Here is a 22,434-nt window from a genome sequence, read left to right as displayed (position 1 = left end):
TTGGTCTGCTCATAACCTTCAATGGAGAAGTAACAATAATTGTTCGAAGTCTTTTTAGTGCAGTGATATTATTGCATTTCAATCATTAATGGGTATAAAATACTGTAAACCATTTAATTTTCACTTCTAGATATATTCAGGATTTTATGAAATTTGTGTACAACATTTCAATAAAGTCCCTGACACTCCATGTTGTAGGAACCCAGAAAAAATTGCCTTGAGAAATTGAAGCAGTTCACAGCACCACTGTAAAAAAAAAAAAAAAAAAGTTTAAAATGAGTATTGTCTAAGATATACACATGTGGGTTCATAAGACATATAAACCAATCTGAGTGGTTCTAGAGATTAGTATCACAAGATTTTACTCTCCGTGATTTAATATCAGCCCTATGTATAACGCTGTGTTGATCAGGCGAACTAATTGACAATGGCCCTACAGGTATCGCTATGCAATCACAGTAGTTTTGTATTCTTCTTGCATTTCGACCATGGAAAAATATTTGTTTTTGAAAGTGGCCGAGTTATTAGAAGAAAAACAGAAACTATTTTTTTTAGTATAAATTCTAGTAACTGAAATGCAGGATTGAAAAAGAACAAAACAATACGCAAGATTGATAAACCTTCAGCGAGCACTCCTGAAATTTCAGATCATTGGTACCATGTTTTTGGATACATTCAATAACCTGATACATAAAACCACATTTTTTATTGCTCAATCACTTGACCCTGTATGGCACAAGATCGCAAGCTTCTGTCATAAAATTGAGTTATTTATTTGATGCAACGAAACATGCATTCACAGCAGACGGAAATTCGTTTGAGATGTTCCTGGATTTTTGTATTCAGTTTTCCATTTCAACCACCATCATCACTTAGTAAGCTGAGATCGCGCAATGGAATACTGACTGTGCATAAATGCGCAGTGTAGTGCCACCAGAAGACAGATTGTTTGAGAATATGTTGATCACAGACAACAAAATAAAGATTTTCAATAACATACAAGTTTTCCCACAGTTGATGATTGTATGGCAATTACATGCCTTTACCAGTTTTACTTTGGAAGAAGTTGGAAACAGATAACAGAAAGGGGCTACATGGCTACATCTTTTTTTTTTTTGAATTTTAGTCAAGCATGATTTTTAATTTTTTTTTTACAAATGTCTATTTCAGAAACAAAAACAATAAATGTGTAGGTAGGCATTTTAACAATTGCACAATTAATATCGGATGAAAACATCATTACCAATATAAATCATTCTGTTCAAACAATTAAAAATAAGATCACATTTAATTTAGTCAGTTTTCATAATGAAATACACAATAACACGTATTTATAAATTTGAATAAGGTTCAACGGCCTTTTCATTTAGTGCCAGTTTATACACCATAAAACCTCTGGTTTAGGTGTCACACTCAAAGAGTGAAAGACCTTTGGTTCATAGGCACCGCGAAATGTTGGAATTGAACCCCCCCCCCCCCCATCCACCCAAATCACATAATGTAATATGCATTATTTTTTTATAATTTTGTTGATAACGAAAAGTAAAGTATGTTCTAAAAGAAGTTTCGAATAATACAAACACGAATACATTGCTTAGTGGTTAGTACCGGTAGCAAATGATTACGGTAGCACAATCTGGTCATTCTGTGTTTCGCAAGTGAATAACTTACTTGAACTTAATACTTGTTTTCGAAGTATTGCAATTGTTGATTATTATTCAGTAATGATTATAATAATGCACAAAAAATTAATTCGTTGAATTTTTATGAATTTGAAGTAATATTCAACTTAATTTCATCGTAAACGAACGATTTCGGTCGAATGTAAATGCTCGATAAGATTCAGTATCCGCCATGTTTCCATTTACATGTGGGCTCATTTAAATATGTTAATACGGTTCAGTGACCTCGTGGTGAACGCAACGCGGTACTGTAGAGATTCACCGATGTTGTAGCAAGATCTTTATGCTATTTTGACTGGGAAAACGTCATAATTTTTTTTTAATCCAAAAATTAGTTATTTAAAAAAAAACTGAGCATTCAAAGAATAATTAAACATTGTTCACAGAAATAACACAGCTCATTGTCGAAACGAAGCTTACGCATTCAGGCTATTCACAATAAACATCATACTCTTGAATAGGTGTCGATGACTACGGTAAAATATAAATTAGACTTTTTTAGACGTCAGGAGTGAATGAAATATACAAAATATTAAAAAGAAAACTGCCGAAAAAACGCCGGGCGATTTCATGGTCCGTTGCAGACTCAACCGACCGTCCATACACGTGTTGTCACTGTACATCCGCCATGTTGAATCGCACAAGATCGCCAAAATCTTCATTACAACTAACAGTTCAATGCTCACAACATAAAAAATACGAATATAATCATAGGCAACCTACTATTATATAATGAATAAATTGATCGATACAGGGACCCCCCCCCCCCCCGAGTTGTGGATATTTCGGAAAACACGACACAAGCAAAAGACCCGATATCGATTTAGTTGAAAGCTATGTCCCCATGTACAATAATTTGACAGTTTACGAACTAGTTTCGTAGATTGGAGACAATTGTTTGCTTTTTTGGCTTTTCACAAGAATATAAAGCTGGCAATCATCATAATATTGACGTCTGTACGTCACGGAATGTACACCAATCGTACCCCAATAAACATTCAATTTTGCTGAAACTGGAGAACTTACCTTTGCAAACACGTCTCTTATGCCGCCTTCTTGAAGTTCTTGAAATCAAATAAAGTTACTACAGTCAAACCTGTCTATAAAGGACAGTCAGTGGACTGAGCCAAACTGTCCTTTATAGACAGGTGGTCTTTATATAGAGGTGGCCTAATTTATTCATTCAATCATGAATATTAATTAGGGCGGGAATTTTAAGGGAGATCATAAGTAAAACACAAAAGCAAACCTACACATTGTACAATGAACAGGTCTTTTTTAATAAAAGTCACTCATTTTCATCTGGATAATTACACAGCTACAAATTATATCATGTAAATTCACTGGAACCAAGTGATTCTGCCCATGGATTCATTCGTGTATTTAATGCATAAGAACGATTGTCAACGATCGGCCGCATTGGCGTTTCAGCACGGTCTTTCACACCCTCGCCATGCAGTCTTATTCCCTCGTCTCTTACACATATTCCATCACAGGCGGTAATCAGTCCCATCGTTAGTATTGTCGATTGTACACTGTGACAAAATGCACAGGCAAAGTTGCCATGTTTGAAAAAACAAACAAGCATTAAAAATGAAGAAGCATTGGTAATAAACAAAATTTACCAAACTCATAACGATTGCTCCAACTGTCGGTGTTGAATCAGAAAATCAAACGAACCGGAAATGAAACACGATGATCGTACACGCAATTTTACAGTTATTTGTTGCAAGCATCGACGTGTCAAAACTGCCCAAATGAAATGAATTTTCTCGATTGTGAATTATTGATATTATCTTTTATAAAAAAAAAAAAGAGGATCAAAATAGAAAACATCTTTCGTTGAGAATAACCCTGAGATGACCCCTTAAGGTAGAAGCCTACTCATAAATTAAAAAACCCAGAATTTATTTTAAAAAAGTTGGCGGTCACCAGCCTCTTTTTCGAGAAACGAGTGGTTGTAATTTTAGTGGAAAGTCGCCATTTTGACACTATTATAACACTTTTACCATAAGTTCCTATGGCAGAGATATTATGCAATATCTCACAATCTAGCCTGGTCATATATTGTTAATGATGGGGTACCTTTTGTTGTTCTGAATTATTAAAAAAATTTGGGTTTTAAAAAGTGTCAAAAAATGCAATTTTCTTTTAACATTATGTTCTATGGAATTGTTCTAAAAATAGCAATTTTTAAGTAATATTGGGACACGTTTCTCAAAAAGCATAACTGTAACACACAAAATAATGCTATTTCATTATACCATGGGACATTAGCTTCATCATTGTACATAATAAACTAATGAACATTGTCATGCGATTTATGACCAATTTTGTCAAAAAATATGACTAGGCTTCTACCTTAATAACAATACGTTTTGCCCATGCACTAGCTTCATTAGCATAATTTATAACGATCAACAACAAACAACATGGCAGCCAAAATAGGTTGGATTTTGCAATCCGCGATGAAAACGAAATAAACGAATGTTTTATAATTTTGTTTGGATATTTCATGTCGACAAGGTAAATAAAACATCTCTCATTTAATAAAACTGGTTCATTTGTTTATTTTGTTTTTGAGACGGGAGGAATTTGCTCTTCATGTGCGAGACAGTCCATAGAAGTGCCACTGGCCGGCTGGGGATCGATAGAAAAGTACCAATTGGAAACAAGCTAGTTTATCATTTCAAACTTTAAATGAAACTGTTTTAATTTGTTGTTAAAATTTTCCAGTCTCCAGACGTTACATTCAGATGATATTCAACTTTTTGTTTTTACTTTTTCGCAACTTTACAAACCAAGTTGCGATGGTCACCCCTGTCTCTTAGCCCTAAAGATTGCGTACTCGGTAATCTGAACCTAACACATGGCCACTTTCCTGTTAGCGATTCGCAAGTAGGTATTGTCTTTTTGCTGATACCGTCTGACGGAAATGTAGGTGGTCGTTATACAAAGGTTAAAGTATGAATAGGTCTACAATAGGGTGGTCGCTGGTCGCGTTGGACAGGTGGTCACTATATCCAGTGTCTTTAACATGTAAATTGCGAAGGGACTGTACTAAGGTGGTCGCTATGAGCAGGTGGCCGCTCTGCACAGGTGGTCGTTAACACAGGTTTGACTGTAGTTCTTCTAGCAACTAGTCAATGAGACCACTGAGCCGAACAGAATACATGTATAAACAGTACTATAATAAATTGCACGCAATGGAGAAATCACGTGCCGTAAAAACAGCAGCGTTACTCACAGATCTAATCTACTGTAAAATATTTTATTTCAGCTGGAATTACCATTCGCTGAAAAGACTTTTTCTGGGTGTTTTGTATTGAATTTATTTTCATTGATTTTTGACAAGTTGACTGTAAAATATAAGAAAAGGGTATATTCGCTGGATTTTATTTTAACTGAAACATTCCTTCAGCGAAAATAGCAAAAAAATGTTGCAAGCAAAAATTAAGTATTTTACAGTAATTAATTTATTCTGAGCATGCGCAGACGTTCTGTCAATGTTGCCGGGAGAGGTAATTTTTGATAAAAATCGTGAAAAAAACCCACTTGGGATTTTCAGATCTGGAAAAAAAATTACGTGCATACTTGGAGGGGACATGTTCATCAACCTGCCAAGTTTCACTGATATCTGCTGTAGAATTTCTGAGAAAATGTTGGAAACGGAAAAATGGACATAACCTGAATTATACAGTCCCCTTTTCAGGCTGCGCCTGAACGGGGACTAATAAAGTTATTAGACAGGGAACTTTCTATTTCCCGGGTATAACCCTGTTTCACAGTCTACCCAACAAAGAGTAAAACATGTGGTAAACATGTCTCTACAAACCTGTGTTTCCATGAGAGGTCTTTGAAATGGAAATGAATCTGGGTTTATGCACCAGACTGAGTCCATGTCTTCACTCTGTCCACAACACAGTAATAGGGTACCTAGGAAAATAGAACAGTGTCTGGCAAATGAAACTTGCATGGTGCCATGTATCCACAAGTCAATACTGTTTAATAATTCAAACCAAAAAGTCTTGTTAATTATATTTGTAAAAATTGAAAAATCCTCCCTGGGTCTCCTGGCAGGAAATGCTAGGTGGTAACTGCCAAGTGATTGTACTGTCTTGTATTAGAATCATACACATTTTTACCATGATTATAAAAATGATATGCAATTAGGTAATTTTATAATTTGGGACATTGTAGAGATTGTTTCTAGCAATACATTAACATAATGTGTATTAAGTCAGTATGTATGCATTATCAAGTGTAGAATATATAACGCATATTTGCTTTATTAGAAGTGCATCTCCAAAGGATTATGTTTGGTTGGAATTTAAAGTACATAAACTTGTGATTACATATGTGTATGCCTTTCTCATAAAGCAGTACATAGTGTTGAATTACCTTGCTTGTAGTAGGCTTTGTGTACATTAGATGGTCTTTGTGGTGCTGCTGTTGCTGTGAATCCAGGCGGAAGTCTAACATGTACTAACGCCAGCATTGACGGCCGAGCATGCAAGTTATTAAAAGGAGCAGTCGAAAAATATAAACGTACACCTGCAACGACAACAAGAAAAGTAAAATTAATTGTACATGCATGTATTCTACATTAAGTATATATTTTGAACATTACACAGCGACAAAAATCACATTGCTCCCTTTGAGGTTGTTTTCCCCAAGTGTAACATTAAAACACTGTATCATTACTCACTCTCACCCACCCACAACCTAGGCTAGGCTAGGCTAGGCAACAAACTGTCAAAATAGAATAAGGGAAGAGTAGGAAATCAAACGGGCGGTGCACCGCGGTCATTACCGCGGTGTACCGCAGAACGCCGGGGAGAGCCGCGGACTGCTTATAATAAGGGGTCTCTACCGCTGTACCGGTCTCTACCGCGGTCCTCGGTAATGTGTGAAATACGTACTTAACAGTTTCTTTGTGATTCCACAAGTCATTGTTTTAAAATCCGATGCTGTAAATGAATACGATATGTGCGCTTGTTTAGTATTTAGTACATGTATTTAGCGTAAATTTCCAAAGTGATGCGAAACAATTTTTCATGGTACATGTATAGGTATACCTTTATTACACTGGAATAAAGTTTACAATTGAAAAGAGGACGATTTACAAAGTTTCAGCGTATCCAAGCCGTATCCTGGTTCTTGATTGATTTGTCAGTATTGTGTCACACTCCAGAAAAAATGGCCAGCAAACGAGAAATGGGCGAACTAATCAAAACAGGTCAGGCTGTCTGCATTGCACTGACAATGACATGATTACTTTCTGTTTCATTTCATAAATCTTGCCTTGCGCATGTATTCTTGGTTGACAGAATATTTTTTAAACAAAAGACATTATTTTTCTGTTACATGTTCATGTTCCATGGTACTCGTGAGTGTGAAAGGCATTTTGAATGAATAATTATTGAGTTTATGATACCGTACGATAACACTAGCTGGCTCAATTAGAATTTCATTGCATGTGAACTGCTGAGGTCATTGCCCGTTACTGTGGCAACAACACGTAGTTCAAAAGCACCTGACGTTGTTTTGTTTTTTTTTTCACTGGAAATGTAAGCAATACTCTGCGTTCAAAGTACGCTGCCCCGATTTTGAAATTACAGTAAATTGTAACGCATGGATTTTATTTACATGAAATTTAGTATATTTCAAAATGATATAGATGTCAAACCATAATTATTATTATTTGAAATGTTGTTTCTTGACTTGACTTTTCTGGCTTTAATGTTTTGTGTGTGCGCGTTTGTTTACAATATCATTATCAACAACAGTTATTCAGTGGCCCCGTCTCTGAGGCAGTAAGTCGCGGATTCGACTAAGTCGCGTAGTTCGATGGCTCCGGACGATTGTATTGTGTTTTGCCGTCAGTTTTAAAGTAGAAAAACTAAGTCTGGTATTATCGCATATTTAATTGCCCGCTCAATCAGTTGGAGGTGACAACTTAACACCTACAGACCGTCAATTACTGAAATAGAAAGGGTGATAGCAGCCTGACTCGAGGTGTCGACAGGGGTATAAAAAATAAGTTTGCGTAATTATTGCAAAGGCAACGCATTATCAAGTCGGCAAAGTTGAAATATTCACAGCCAGTACGTAAACAATGAAAAACAAGTTTGCGCAACTATTACGAAGCCAACGCATTATCATGTCGGCAAAGTTGAAATATTCACAGCCAGTATGTAAACAATGGAAAATAAGTTTGCGTAATTATTACGAAGGCAACGCATTATCACGTCGGCAATGGTGAAATATTCACAACCAGAATGGTAACAATTTGTACGTAGGCAACGCAGAGCCAGTAAAAATTTGCGTAATGGGATGTGTATAATAAAAAGGTCAACGCGCGGAGCGCGAATGGTCACCAAGGTAACAACCCACTTGTTCAGCGCGTGACTTGGGGTTAAGGTTTATTAGATTAGTCAGTTTCGCCAAGAAGTGCGCTATTTTTTTCGCTGGTCACCCAGTTGTTGTAGTATATATTGTAGCACCAAGTGTGTGACACTGCCTCTTCGACTTCGGCTTGCTTTTCCTACTTAGTGCATGGTCTCGAGGTAACGTAAACTGCGGCCTCTCATCGAGTGTTTTACACTTGGAATTTATACTTTGCCCGATTATATTGGTATACGCGAAACATTAATCTTTTAAAATAAATCCTGAGACTACATGTATACATGATGTAAATTCAAAATAATGTGATATTATTTTACATTATGTGGGGTCTACATTATTCTGGATTGCTTTGCGATGTTATACCAAGACTCGTGAAAATAAGTGTTCTTCTGCGAACTAATAGAGACGATTTTTCCAATCTTCTGGTACCACTCGATTTTATTATTTGAACTTGGCGGCAAGTAACCTTTAGTTTCCCAGTCTATTGTATCCATTCATAGTCTTAACAATAGGGTGTAAATTGCCATGCTAGCCTACCGCACACGACCGCGGTAAACCGGGGTCATGGAATCTTTGCATAAATTTGCATAAAATGCGGTCGACCGGCGAGCACCCACCACCACCGCGGTAATGACCGCGGTAAACCGCGAGTTTGATTTCCTACTCTTCCCTAAGTCATCTTAGAATAAGACTTGGAACAAAAGCTGATTCAGAACTCCTGCAGCTTTTAGACCTTTGTCGATTTCGGCTCTGGATATATTTAGAATTTCAGGGGAAATTAGTTACAATTTAGTTTAGGAATAGAATTTGTTACATGAAAATCAAAAGAAATAACCAGGAAACAACAATAATTGAAAGTTTGAATAAATCGGTCAGGCATGTCTAAGACATAGATCCGAACACACATGCACATACGTACAGACTCAGAGTGGTTGATCAATAAGTCTCAGTTTTTGAACTGTGGGGAAGAATATATATAAAAAAAAAAAGTAACATCATGTCAAACTGACAAGTTCTAATATTCAATATACGGTTGGTAACGGCATACTCTATTTTGAATAATTCCTTTGCAAAATGCTCTTTATTTTTAACCTGCAGATACTAGGATGATGATAGATGGAACTTACCAGACTGTGTCACTGCTACAAGATGTACATTGTAAGACTCTGTGGTTGGTATGGCTGATATATGTACAATAGGTTTAAAATTAGATCTCTCTATTGTTCTAAAAAAAAACAATTACAAGAGTGTCAGTCCCATCTCTTCTTTCGTAGTATTTATAAAACAAATGAATGGTCAATATTTATATATTTCTTTTTAGTTCTACACTGTGAACTCAATATTTTGGACTGCAAGATACATAGTAAACAAACCAAGCATGGCACAGTCCCTGTTAGTTATAAAACTTAAGATATATAGTTTTGTTTATTGTAATATAGTTCAAATCGTCTCAGAGATATAGCTCTAGAACCGCATTCATTAAAACAAAATGGCCACCAGTCAGCCATTTTGAATCAGATTTGAAAAAAAAAATGACTTGCATCAGGGACCCATAATGTTATATGTATGTACCAAGTTTGAACAAAATCCAACCATAAACGACCAGAATGCCAGAAATGTTTGATTTTTGATGATTTTTTAGCAAAAAAATGGCCATCGCTTGGCCATTTTGCATCAGATAGTCAAACAAATAAATCTTTATATCTATGACATGATCAATAATGAATATAAACAATTTGAATATAATCAGTCAAAGCATGGCAGAGATATGGCTCAAGAAGCCCATTCATTAAAACAAAATGGCCACCATTCCACCACTTTGAATAGGATCATCAAACCAATGAATCTGTATATCTATGACATGATCTATAAGGAATATATAAAATTTGAACATAATCAGTCAAAGCATGGAAATATGAAATATGCCTCTCGAAGCCCATTCATTAAAACAAAACGCCGCCAGTCGGCCATTTTAAATCTGATCTGAAAAACAAAATGATATGCATCAAGGTCCCATAATGACCAACAAGTTTGGACAAAATCTATCAATAAATACTTTTGATGATTTTTCAGCACAAAATTGGCCACCATTCGGCCATCTTGAATCAAACAAGTTGATGTGCATATGTATTAATAATATATATGATGTATGTGTGTAGTTTGAATGTAATCAGCCTAGGTATGTCTAAGGTATAGGTCTGAACACACACACATAGACACTTGGACACACAGAGGTCAATCCATAAGTCTCCGGTTTCAGACTGCGTTCGAACGGAAACCAATAAAAGCATGGATTGGATCGCAAGACTGATCATCTTTCAATGACCCACATGATGTACTAAAACAAAATTGTCTGTGTATCAAGTATGGATGCAAAAGACTATGAATTCGAGATATATTGGTAAGCAACTTGGAGATAACACATACAATTATAGGAGGCTATGCTGTGGTCAAATATGGTCACCAGCCGGACATTTCAAATCTCATTAGGAAAACAAATCGAAAGCATATATTCATCATTTATCAAATAAGTACAAAGTTTAGAAAAAAAAATATATATATTCATGAACATGAGAAAATGTGATGGACAAAAAGAAAAATGATGGGCCAAGCAGAACTCAATCCATAAGCCTCCCAAACTGTGCCCACACGATTCAACGCTAGAAATGTACAGTATTTCTAAGCTGTCAGGATTAATGATGAAGGTACATGGTGAATACATGTATCCTGTATTTGCTCTATTATTTTGACCAGATACACAACTGACAGAGCAAATACAGTATCAAAACTCAAATATACAACTTATTACCGGTAGATGAGTAATTTTTTTATTAATTCCAAGTGCCATATACCGTATGTGCTCTACGGGTAGCATATACACTTATGTACACTAGTGTGGCTGTGGTACATAGCAACTGGATTTTATTGTAGATGCATTTCTAATAGAACACAGGGATTTTTTTAAACAAGGGAACAGGGGTGCAACGCCCTCATGCCATGGCCATGCGCCCCCTTACCCTGGAAAGCAGATCCTCTGGCAACCATAAAATTCTGATTGACCAGGGATCACATGTGGCCACAGTCTTCAACTGTGACCTGTCTGATAGTAATTTTGGCCCCAAGGAAGCCATAGAATGCTCCATTTTAACTACCACACCCTTGTAGGGAGAACCCTATCTCCCCCACTTGGTGGCGCCGCTGAATTGCAGTGCTCCTTTTTGCAGTTTTTTCTAGAACAACCCCTGGAACAAATATGCATATGGTAACAGTTTTCGCACCTTTTATCCTTTTCACCACCTGTTCCCTCTTTTCATCACAAAATAATCCAATTCATGGTCTGCACTTTTCTTCAGAAGATTGGGACAAAAATAGCCAAATTTTTTTTAAAAATTGCCTCAAATTGAGATGCTGAGTTGTTCGAGTTACGAACAATGAGTTATGAACATCAAGGTACGAAAACATCCAGTTACAATAATGGTCACACCCCTATTTTAAAAACCATGCCCAAAAAAAAATTGTATATTGCCCGAAGTTCTGTTAACTGTTAATTGAACATTGAGTTTCAATTTGGGCGTGGCTTCTCAAATGTGTGCATGGTTTCTTAGACATGAGCGTGGTCATTTTTGTAACTCAATGTTTTCATAACTTGATGTCCATAACTCCAACAATTCAGCATCTCTCCGAATTTCGTTTATTGGTTCCAAAATTAATGTTCATTTCCGGAAATATTGAAAAATATAAGAAAAAAGTGCAGAAAAATTGTCTGTTCTGCCGTACACAAGTATACCGTACATACCTAGCAGTAAGTGCTGCATTATGTACAGTTGTACTCTGTGTGACTGCCGCTACTCTACCCATACCCATACCATCAGTACCTAAATCATACACTTGTATTGTTCCTTTCTCTGATCTAGTGTATAGTATATTACGTGTATTATCAACAGATATCTGCACTACTGGATCTGAAAATAATTACAGAAATAATGAACATCTTTAAATTTATTATTATGTTTGTATATATCTTCTATGTTTACACAACAGCATTCTATCGAAGCCGAACTACAGTTCCTCTCACCAATTACCAGGAGATTATTTCCAATGTACTGTTTGGGCAGAGTTCAAACCAGTTCAGAATGGAACGGCACCTTTAATTACTTAGCATGAAAACAACATGGCTGCAAACAATTTTGGTGTTGTGCCGAGGTGTTTGTTGTTTCTTTACATAGCATGTTGCATGTCAGATAACGTCTATGCAGAATAAACTCTCCTTGAGAAACAGATACGCTCAAAGAAGACGAACAGGGATATAGCGAATGATTATTGCCTAATGTTGCTGTCGACTAGCTCCTATTTTTGCAATCATGAGCGCTGGCATTCATATAATATTTACTAGTGTTGATTGTCAAATATAAACCAAAATATAGACAACTTACCGTCTTCAGAAAAAGTAAAATTGAGAAATGATGGCACAAGAAATGACAATTTACTCGTTGAATGATTTATTTTTCTACATTTTCGGCTGAACCAACCATCTTCAGCCTGAAGAGAAAAGACAAAAATAATGTGCACATCAATTAGAAAAAATATGGTACACTGTACCTGTTTTTTTTATAACTCTGATGAATTCTGGGATACATTCAATAACACAATCATTCTATATATAGTAATAGGACAATTTTAATACAACTTTTTTGAGATCTTTTAGTTATGGAACACCTCATAAGATATACTTTTTGACTTGTAAAAACAGCGAAACATCCACTGTCATATAATTTTTCCCAAGTTTGTTACTATTTCACTATTTGTTGTGTTTCAGGACCTGAGTTCAAATAAGCATACATTCCCTCACCTGGTACAATAGTTCATAAAGGCAGCCATCTTTGCCCGCCATAAATATTCTTCCTTTCTCAGTACCAACAACCTCCAACATGAAGACGTTATCAGTTGGTATTGAAAACAGTGGTTCTGGTAATAGATGCATTTCACCAAGACTGTACTCATCCATTGTACCTATCAAAGAAAACAGGATTTAAGTAGCAGTATCAAAGTAGGAATTTATAGATTTTTAGTAAGAACTGATAGATTAACCAGTTGCATGTCAACCTTCTACTTATGTTTGACTTACTTTATCATTGTAAAACAGTATCATGTAAACTAGGGAAATTGACATGTCATACCCCAAGAAATGTATGCCACATGTGAAACCTGACATTATAGTAACGTCCAATACACAATACAGTGATGTCACATTTAGTGTGTAAGATTACATAGTTTATTGACATTGCAAGTTTAGATACATGATTGTATTATAATTATATTATAATCTTTCAGAAAAACAACACTACTCATTTACCGTTTATCAATTTTATTCTTAAATTGGATTTGGTTGATAATTTTGTATCACAGATCAAAACAAAATCATTATTTAAATAACAGAAACTATTGTTTATTGAATCAATCTTAACCCTTTGACGCCTTTGAAAAACCTTTTGATCGCCAAAGTCAATTTCAAAATTGCAAAATTTTCAAATTTTTCTATCAAAAACTAAAAGCAGTGTTACATTTTGTCTGTTTGGTCTAAAATTAAAATTGAATTCAGAGAAATACCAGCAAAAGCTAACAAATACACCTGAATCTAAGCAAAAGAAAATTTGGAATTCAAAGGGTTAAATATACTCTAAATATTCACTAAAAAAGGCATGATTCATATTTGTAAAAAATAAATTTACAAGAACAGTTGGATAGCTGAAAACAGTCAACCGTGGGCATAGCACAGGAACTTTTACTTGAATACAATTCTTTTGCTAACAGATGTCCTTTCCTGGGAAAGTGAACAGAAAGGTTTAATTTGATAAACAATGTAAATCAATTTTTTGTGTTTATGTTTGGAAGAGGACAACTCACCATGTTGTGGTTTGCTGAAACTGACACCAAGTAAAACTATATCCACTGGCGTTGTTAAACATAATAAATATCTAATATGGCTTTGAAATATCCCAGGTTTAGGTTTGACTAAGCCAACGCTAAGGACAGTCTCGTTTAATCCATCAAAGTAGGCCAAGTCGCTTCTGTAAAAATAAAGAAGATATAATATTCTGTGAGTAAGTGTGTATTTAGTTTTCTCAACCAGCATCACACACTTTCACAAATCGCAGTACAATGGGTCTGTTCAGTTTGATAGTGTGATAACTTCAGAAAAATCCAAGATCAAAACATCAGGAGTTAAATACTCAATATTCATATTTAAACATTCATTGCATTGGATTCCAGCTAATAATTTACGAAACAAATGATGCAAAATTACCTGCTGGCAGTTTTTGATTTATGCAAATGTTTTGTTTGTCTTTTTTACCCATGAAGCAATGCATAAATCAGCATAAAAATATGTTTGTATTCAATATACTGAGAATGGCTAATGAACAACCACTCAAATCAACTGTTAATGGAATTTTAGTTTCAAACAATAACAATAAAAATGTTCACACCAAAATTGAAAAACAATTTGATGTAATGTACACATACAATGAAAAGATAACATACCCATCCTCATAACTCCAGACAAATATATCACTATCAATAGTTAACCATGCACGTCTGATATCAGAAAATATACCCATCATACAGTTACACTGCATATCTGTAAATGTCTATGAAGGAAATAAAACTACTAAAACTATTTCATTAAAATGATGTCATGTACACTAACAATGAACACAGGCAGAGATTGCATCATCATTATCAAGAAGAGAGTCAGGATGAGAAAATGAAAAAAGAATTGACAATGTTTTGTGAACAAAACTTAGAGTGTTAATTAATTTAAAGGATAACATTTTTTTTGAACATCGTGAATTATAAAGATATCCCCCTGGTATATTTAATAATAAGTTTTAATGGTATACATGTGTTTGGCGAAAATATTTAATGTTTGTTTGTTTACAGAAAATTTGAAAGCATAATATCCCTAGAGTATTTGAACAATAAGAGTACTATCTTCTTGGTTACAAGCTGCACAATCTCCCTGGTTACCAGCTGCACTATCTCCTTGGTTACCAGCATCACAAATGCCAAGTTCATAAATATGGTAAATCACTTAATAAACATTTCATGGATTCTACAAAGTAACAGCAGTTCAAATTCCTTACACCTGCACTTTTAATCACACTTCCCCATCAAAATGATTTTTTTAGAAAAAAAAATTTATTGGTATGTTATTGTACTGTTACTTAATTTCTAAGCCAATACCAGGAGAGAATACTGTAAAAATAACTACAGCAACAACAACCAGTGTTTGCCACTAATGTCAAAATATTGATGGCTTTACATGGTCTGCAAGTTGAAAAGATGTTGAACCTGCTCGAGCATTACTGGCTTAAAAGCAAAATATATGATCACAAAATAAAAATGGAAAAATGCACTCTGAGGTATATGTAGTCTTAATGACCCCACAGAGAAATTTGTAGCCATGAATATTCTTACAGTAATCAAAAACCCAAGGTGCAGGGCCAGCACGCTCTTATACTTAACAGCTATAGTGTGAGTTTTAAGCTGCGGACCCAGGGTTTGTCTTAGTTTCAAATACTGGTACTTCATTCCATGATAAACTAATACTACATACTAGTATACCATCAAATGTATGCAATTAACTAAATCTTATCTCATGTGTATCAATTTTCTACTTTAAAAATTCAGTCTAAAAGCCAGCACTGAAAGGATACGACCAAACTGTTCCACAAGTTCATTAGGCAATGGAACTTTTTTAACTTGACTGATCAATGGCAGCTGCCCAAGACCTATTGCTGGTGAAGTGAGTGCTGGGTAATCCAACTCACTGGTACCACTGGTCGAGGCATGCCCTGCAGTGAAAAAAAAGTTATGAAATAAAACTAATTGCAGCAAGCAGTAATGTACAAGTAGCTCTGGATTTCACTGTAGTTACAGGAAGTATTAAAATTTAGGCAGCAAACGGGAGTGAAAAGCCTTGATTTGATTTAAAATACGCATAATGAACAAAAGAAAAGTTTACAAAACAAAATTGTCTGTATTCCAATGTGATAACAAAAAATACTCATTTTAATGTAATGTGCATTGACTAATTATGTTGGTTATAAAAATAGATCAAGTTTCAAAGAAAAACAATGTCGCATACGACTTATTTACCACTTCTGTGTCACTGAGAATGTTCTAGAACCGTACTGTGTCTGGGTGGAATATTCTATATTTTTTTTAGAAACTGGTTGAATAGGTAATAGAACACTGTAGGAGGCAATGGAAGGTAATGGAACATTCTAGAAATTTGTAGTAAGTTCAAGACTCATTATGTATGCTGATGTAATGGTCTATTTATAGACAGTGCGGGTATATATAGGGGAGTTGTTCAGCACTGAGATCAGATCGGAGATCTCGTTGAATTGTATTGGAGTTTAAGTATCAAGTTATTGGAGTAGTGGAGTTTTACCGCGTTATTGTACTTGATGTTTGCAGAGTATACTAATACCAGTACCAGTTGAAACCTCATCTGTTGGCTCCGTATTTGTATTTTATCATTGCCGCCAGGGAAGTCTTTCTGTTACTGTTGTCATTTTGGTATTTGAACCATCACACCTGTACTATACCAATTACGGTAATATTACGTTGCATGTGACAAACAAATACCAAATTCGGTAATTCAGTCATACTATTTTACTGGCAAATAACTTGTATTTGAGGTGTTACAAACATTAATTATTATCAGTCATGTTTATAATACCATGCAAAAAATCAATTCTTTGGTTTGTCAAATTTATTAATTAATCATTTGCATACATAATTTTGGCATTTATTTGGCGAAAAATAGCATTTAAAAAAAAAAACAGTATTGAAGAAGCATTAAACACTTTTGGTGATCTAGTCATTAAATTTTTTCACAGTTTTCGATTCTTCCCAATAAATAATGTACATGTCTGTCCAAATTAGTTTTGGAACCTGTCATTTGTCAAAAGGAACGTTGAAACACTAATTGTAGCTGACCTGATTGACCAACATTCATCAGGTAAAATCATTTTTAGTTTGGCCCAGTATGGTAACTGGTCTATGCTTTCATCCCCAAACAAAATTACCTCACAGAAAATTACAAACAAACACTTCGGTACAAAGGAACAGAGAACTACAGATCTGCAATTTCCAGTAAAACAATACTTTCAATGCTTAGGACAAAAAAAGTTTACTTACCATGATGTACAACTTTGAGTAGTTCAGAGAACTCTGGATAAGCCTTGTCTTGTTGTAGGTGAATATCAACCTGCCTTGCGGCATTTTCTAATACCTCCTGCGTATTCGCCATAGTCGTCATCATCTAGAAATTCAAGAATCATATAATTGTGAATTAACTGTTGATTGCTAGAGGGTTGGTATTACTGTGTGTAATGTTAAATAGCTTTGGATGATTAAAGGGACAATTATGTACATGTACAATCATCCGGTATTCCAACAAGTGTGATGTCATCATGGACAAGTGAATCCTATATAGGTTGCTGCACTTGTTCATGTTTTGTGCATATGCAGCAACTGCTAAGAAAGAAACAGTCATTCACACCAGATAATAAAATAATGGAACTGTTCACAGCTCTTAGTCATCTCTCATATTCAAGAATTATCGTAAAATTCCTAATTGAGGCCGCGGCTTTAATTAAAATTCATTTTTACGGTGGACGAATTCAGATGCGTAAAGTCTTGGTGCGGCTTTAATTAGAGCATTCACTTCGGTAACAGTGGGAAATTTTTTCAAAAAACAAAGGCCAGAAGGGATAATGATATGCTAATGAGATGCACGACACTCGATTGCAACTTTGTTGCAATTATAAGCGCACTCTCGGATTTTTACACACAGACAAAGTTGTACACAAACGAAATTTCGCACTGTATAACATACTGCACAATAAATAATATCTACAAATAGATTTGTATGCATTTGCAGATTACAGTACTGTATACTACAATCTCTTGAATAGAGACTAATTCGTTAGCACTGGTATAGGTCACAACTGAGAGACAGCAGTCTGACACAGTCGATTGCGTTCGACTACTGGCATGTTCAACTTCCGGCAGAGTGACTGTACATTCCATGTTTAATTTAGACATCGGGGAAATTAAAATAAAAAAAGTCAATCAAAAAAAATGTTCTCATGATAACAAAAAAAATACTCAGTATATTATTTAATGTAATATATATTTATTTTCTCATTTTTTTTTTGATAACGAAAAGTATATTCTAAAAGAAGTAAAAACAAAAACGAATGCATTCTTAGTAGCAAATGATCACGGTAACGGTCATGCTGCGTTTCACTCAAGTGAATAACTTGCTTGTTTTCGAAGTGTTACAATTGCTGATTATTACTCAGTAGTGATTACAATAACGTAAAAAAATAAAAATTTGTTGAATTGTTGTGAAAATTCCTGGGATCAAAACTTGTCAATTTCAACATGAAACAATGTCTCAAGTTAGGGGTGTGGCTTCTATTAAAGCTGCGGCCTCAAATATGATTTTTACGGTAATGCCACACTGATAGGATGATATGTGATCGCCTACAGGGCAGGCAAAGCATACTTTAAAGTCGTGCAAGAAAACATCATGGCGGAAATGTCTTTGAAATGAGAGTTTGCACATGATTATGGTTCTAGTTACCTTGGTAGATCAAACACAATCGACAACAAAGATAATGATAATGCCCACAGACCCTAATAACTTTTCCACATCATAAACTTTGATGGTACATGATTATTATTGTAATAAAATGTGCATATTTTTTTTTATCTTTTCTGTTTCTTCATTGTAAACATGTTGTTGATATCAATGAGGAAGCAACTACTAGTAATTTTGCAAATTTATTTCAATTTATGAGAGCAATCTTAATGTAAAATGAAGAATTTGAGATTTTGTCTAAACAGATCATGTTTAAGGAACTGTTGAAAACTTAGTAATTTAAGTTATTTGTTAAATGTTTCTTGTTTTATTTATTATTGTTGTCTGTAACAGTGAATGTTTTTTTGGTTATAATTTTTTTAATTATTTTTGGTCAAATATTTTGTTCTACGTACAAGATACAACATAGAGATCGTATCTGTATCCTAACCGGGGTCAATAACGCAGAGACATTGGTTGGGATAGGGGTGTTGGGTTATGTAAATTTGGGTTTCGTATGTTTTACTATATACTAGTAATTATCATTTACACCACAGTCTTATTACAGCAGGCACAAGATATTTACATACACCTAACTCCTGTACACGGTAGGTAATTACTGAGGGACTTTGCAACATCCCCAGACACTTTCCTAGACACTCCAATGATCGTCGTAGACGCAATAAAGTTACATACCCGCTTGCGTGACAGTTAATCGAAACACAGGACGCTGTATGCCTTTGATGTGTGGCCACAAGAAACAAGGGGGTAGTTGGAATATTCTATTGTTTTGTAAGTACAAAAATCATTGCTGTGTAACACTTGGGAGAAATATAATATGAACATAAAACTGGGAATGAATATTAAGAAATGATAAATGTAAATTCTTGATTGGTAGTTTGTTGGGATGTTGTCAATGGATTTATATTAATAATATTAGCGTTGTGAGCCTTGAGTGTTCCGTTCAATTTTTCGCATAATAGCTGGTACCATTGCTAGTTTGCCTGAATTCTCTAAGCCAAGTCTACGTCACAAACTGGTCAAAATCCCCCAAACATTGCCAGCAACCAATCCATCCAACCAATGCGACAGAAATGCCACACAATCCCTTGAACCTCTGCCCTCGCTAGTCCAACTCAGTACACGTTGTAATTAGTTTGCAAACACGCTGTACAATGTCACAGTTAATCGGCTTACGTGTTTCGGCTGTATTCGGAAGCTTCACGAAGATTCTCAACGCACTGCGCATGCCCAAACAGATAACAATAATACAAAATGCAGCGAAAGACGTACGCTGAGTGTACTCAACGCCCAAAATCTATTACAACAAAAGGCACGATTTTCAACATCTGCACAGTTCTGCACACCAATGAAAAATGACTCGTCAAAACATCTTGTTATAATCTTATCATGTATCTTTAAATTTCACTGCGGAAATTTGCGGGATTTTTTCAATCAATGTCCAAAGTTGGACGACTATTGCGACGAAAAATATCAGAAAAGAAGTAAGCACACACCTTGGTACACATTTCCGGCATCTACAAGTGTGAAATGACCTTTGTGATCCGATAAAGGTCATTGCACATGTACAATTCTTTTATTTATGGTTTGCGCATTCAATTTTATAGACGATGATTAAACAGAATTTATTTTTGTCAGTTCTACTCGTGTTTTCTTGTGTAAATAAGCGGCTATTATCATGTAGATAAAACGATTTCTAAACAAAAACAATAAGTTAACAATAAGCTTTGACATAATAGCAATAATTGTTTAAAATCAGAAACTGCATTCATAACTAAACTGTTCTCACAATTTCATTATATGTTAGGGGCGTTTTTAAATATTTGTATCAACTAGGTTTATTATTTTCGCGAAACATTCAAAATAGAATTTATTAAATGAATTCGCATATGTATGCATGAAATAATAAAGTGTCCGATATCAACAATGAGAAAAACATGATTGTTTGATGAATGTTTGACTGGACGCTTACACGTTGTAATAGTTGAACCCATCTGAAACCCTGCCCGTTGTTTTGATTAACTATCAAGTAGGCGTGTATGTAACTTTATTGCGTTTACAACGGTCACTGATGTTGCAAAGTCCCTCGGTAATTACCTACCGGGTGCGGGAGTTAGATGTATGTAAATTATATTGCGCTCGCTGTAACTTCTCGTGGATCCCTTGAACCGGAAGTTCGCAGGATGATAACACAGCATCAACATTACACTCAAACCAAAGAAGCTGTTCGAATATACTCCTACTTTACCTTGGAATTGAACTTGTCGCCGATCCCAATAGCAATATAAACAATAACTTCAATAAAATGTGTGAATCGTTCGAATGTCAAAAACCTTGCTCTGCCATGGACGGCGCCATATTGTGCGCACAAGCAAACGCGCCAAATCAGTACTGCGCAAGTTCAGAGGTTACAATTTGTTTTCAAACACATGGAGAACTTGGTGGATTTATATTGTTTATAATTTATTGGTTTCTATTAAAATTGAAGACTGGAGTAATATATTCCGCCTGAGTACTAGTAGTACAAATGTTGAAAATCATTAACATTGACATGCAGGCAGAATTTGTCCAATGTTGCATGTACCCAATACCCTGGGCATGCACCAACCATTTGCCTTAGGGGCGGACCATTTGATATCCTGGGGGCCAGGAAGATTTTGCGGAAACAAAATTCTATGACAATGCTTGAAAAAAAATCCTACACTATATGCATGTACAAAAAAATCTGAAACTTTCAGACCCCCTGGAAAAAAATCAAGACAAGGCAGGACAAAAAATAAAATGTTTAAAGAATGATTTTTATTGATCCTTTCCCTCAACAATTTCATCAACTATGTTGTTTAACAGATCTTTCACAATGGCTTTCTGCTGTATTTCTGTATAAACTGTTTCTAACAATGCATTTATTATCGATGGGGGTGGTGGATTGACGAATACCTCACCGACTGAGGGCAGTATTGCATTAGCTAACTAAATACGTAACAGATTAGACTTGCTTGCTCATTTCGCGTTCACCCCTCGTTTACGCAATTTATATTTATTTTTCAAGAATTTTTCATCGGAATCGCAACAGACGAAGAAAGCCTATGTCGATGCAGCACTCAAATTTATCCGTAATTGGATTATTCATTAGTGTGATGGTGCTGTTTTGGGTTCTATGTTGAACCCTTCATCAGTCGGAATAATACTTGACCAAATCGTTCGATTTATTTAGCTTTCAGAATATTCGACGTACTTTCATTACACAATTTAGTTAAAATGGAAAGTAATTCTTCGTCGTTTTGTTAGTACGTAGAATAAAGAAGAGTAGAATAGAACTTGTAAATTTATCTTTCAAGTTAGTAGTACGAAATGCAATAAGGAGAGGATTCGGAAAAATGTTACTGAGTAACTGATCATTCCAGTTTTTTTAAAAGGGCTCTTTTGAGCATAGACCCTTGTGTATAATGGTTGAGTGTAGTTGTGAATATTGTTTGCCCTTCATTATTAGGCATTGATTCACGTAAATGTGAGATACGATTGTCATGTTCATTATTATATAAATTGAAGAGTATCTTTTCGATATCATTACGTTTCAAGTTGGTGTGCGTGTTCACGTCTACTATATTCATATCATGGAGTATTCAAATGTGAGCCGGTATTTGTTATGAAGCATATTAGCTTCCT

General features: G+C 35.2%; 1 protein-coding gene across 1 annotated transcript in view; it reads right to left on the bottom strand.

The window, feature by feature from the left end:
• The window catches only part of LOC100373760 (nuclear pore complex protein Nup155), a 48,893-nt gene extending 27,751 nt beyond the window's left edge, over positions 1 to 21,142 (bottom strand). Inside the window, exons 1-11 of the mRNA XM_085503090.1 lie at positions 21,017 to 21,142; positions 17,298 to 17,421; positions 15,806 to 15,943; positions 14,631 to 14,727; positions 13,995 to 14,158; positions 12,940 to 13,100; positions 12,524 to 12,629; positions 11,887 to 12,052; positions 9,218 to 9,315; positions 6,084 to 6,236; positions 5,518 to 5,618 (exon numbers count right to left, since the gene is read on the bottom strand). Of these exons, the coding sequence (XP_085359216.1) occupies positions 5,518 to 5,618; positions 6,084 to 6,236; positions 9,218 to 9,315; positions 11,887 to 12,052; positions 12,524 to 12,629; positions 12,940 to 13,100; positions 13,995 to 14,158; positions 14,631 to 14,727; positions 15,806 to 15,943; positions 17,298 to 17,421 (1,308 nt within the window). The 5' untranslated portion in view covers positions 21,017 to 21,142. The remainder of the gene's footprint in view (positions 1 to 5,517; positions 5,619 to 6,083; positions 6,237 to 9,217; positions 9,316 to 11,886; positions 12,053 to 12,523; positions 12,630 to 12,939; positions 13,101 to 13,994; positions 14,159 to 14,630; positions 14,728 to 15,805; positions 15,944 to 17,297; positions 17,422 to 21,016) is intronic.
• Between the last annotated feature and the right edge of the window lie 1,292 nt (positions 21,143 to 22,434).

Source organism: Saccoglossus kowalevskii, chromosome 9, assembly GCF_978046115.1.
Source record: "Saccoglossus kowalevskii chromosome 9, keSacKowa6.1, whole genome shotgun sequence".
NCBI lineage: Eukaryota > Metazoa > Hemichordata > Enteropneusta > Harrimaniidae > Saccoglossus > Saccoglossus kowalevskii.
The sequence above is the reverse complement of the archived record's forward strand: the minus strand, read 5'-3'. Positions and strand labels throughout refer to the sequence as shown.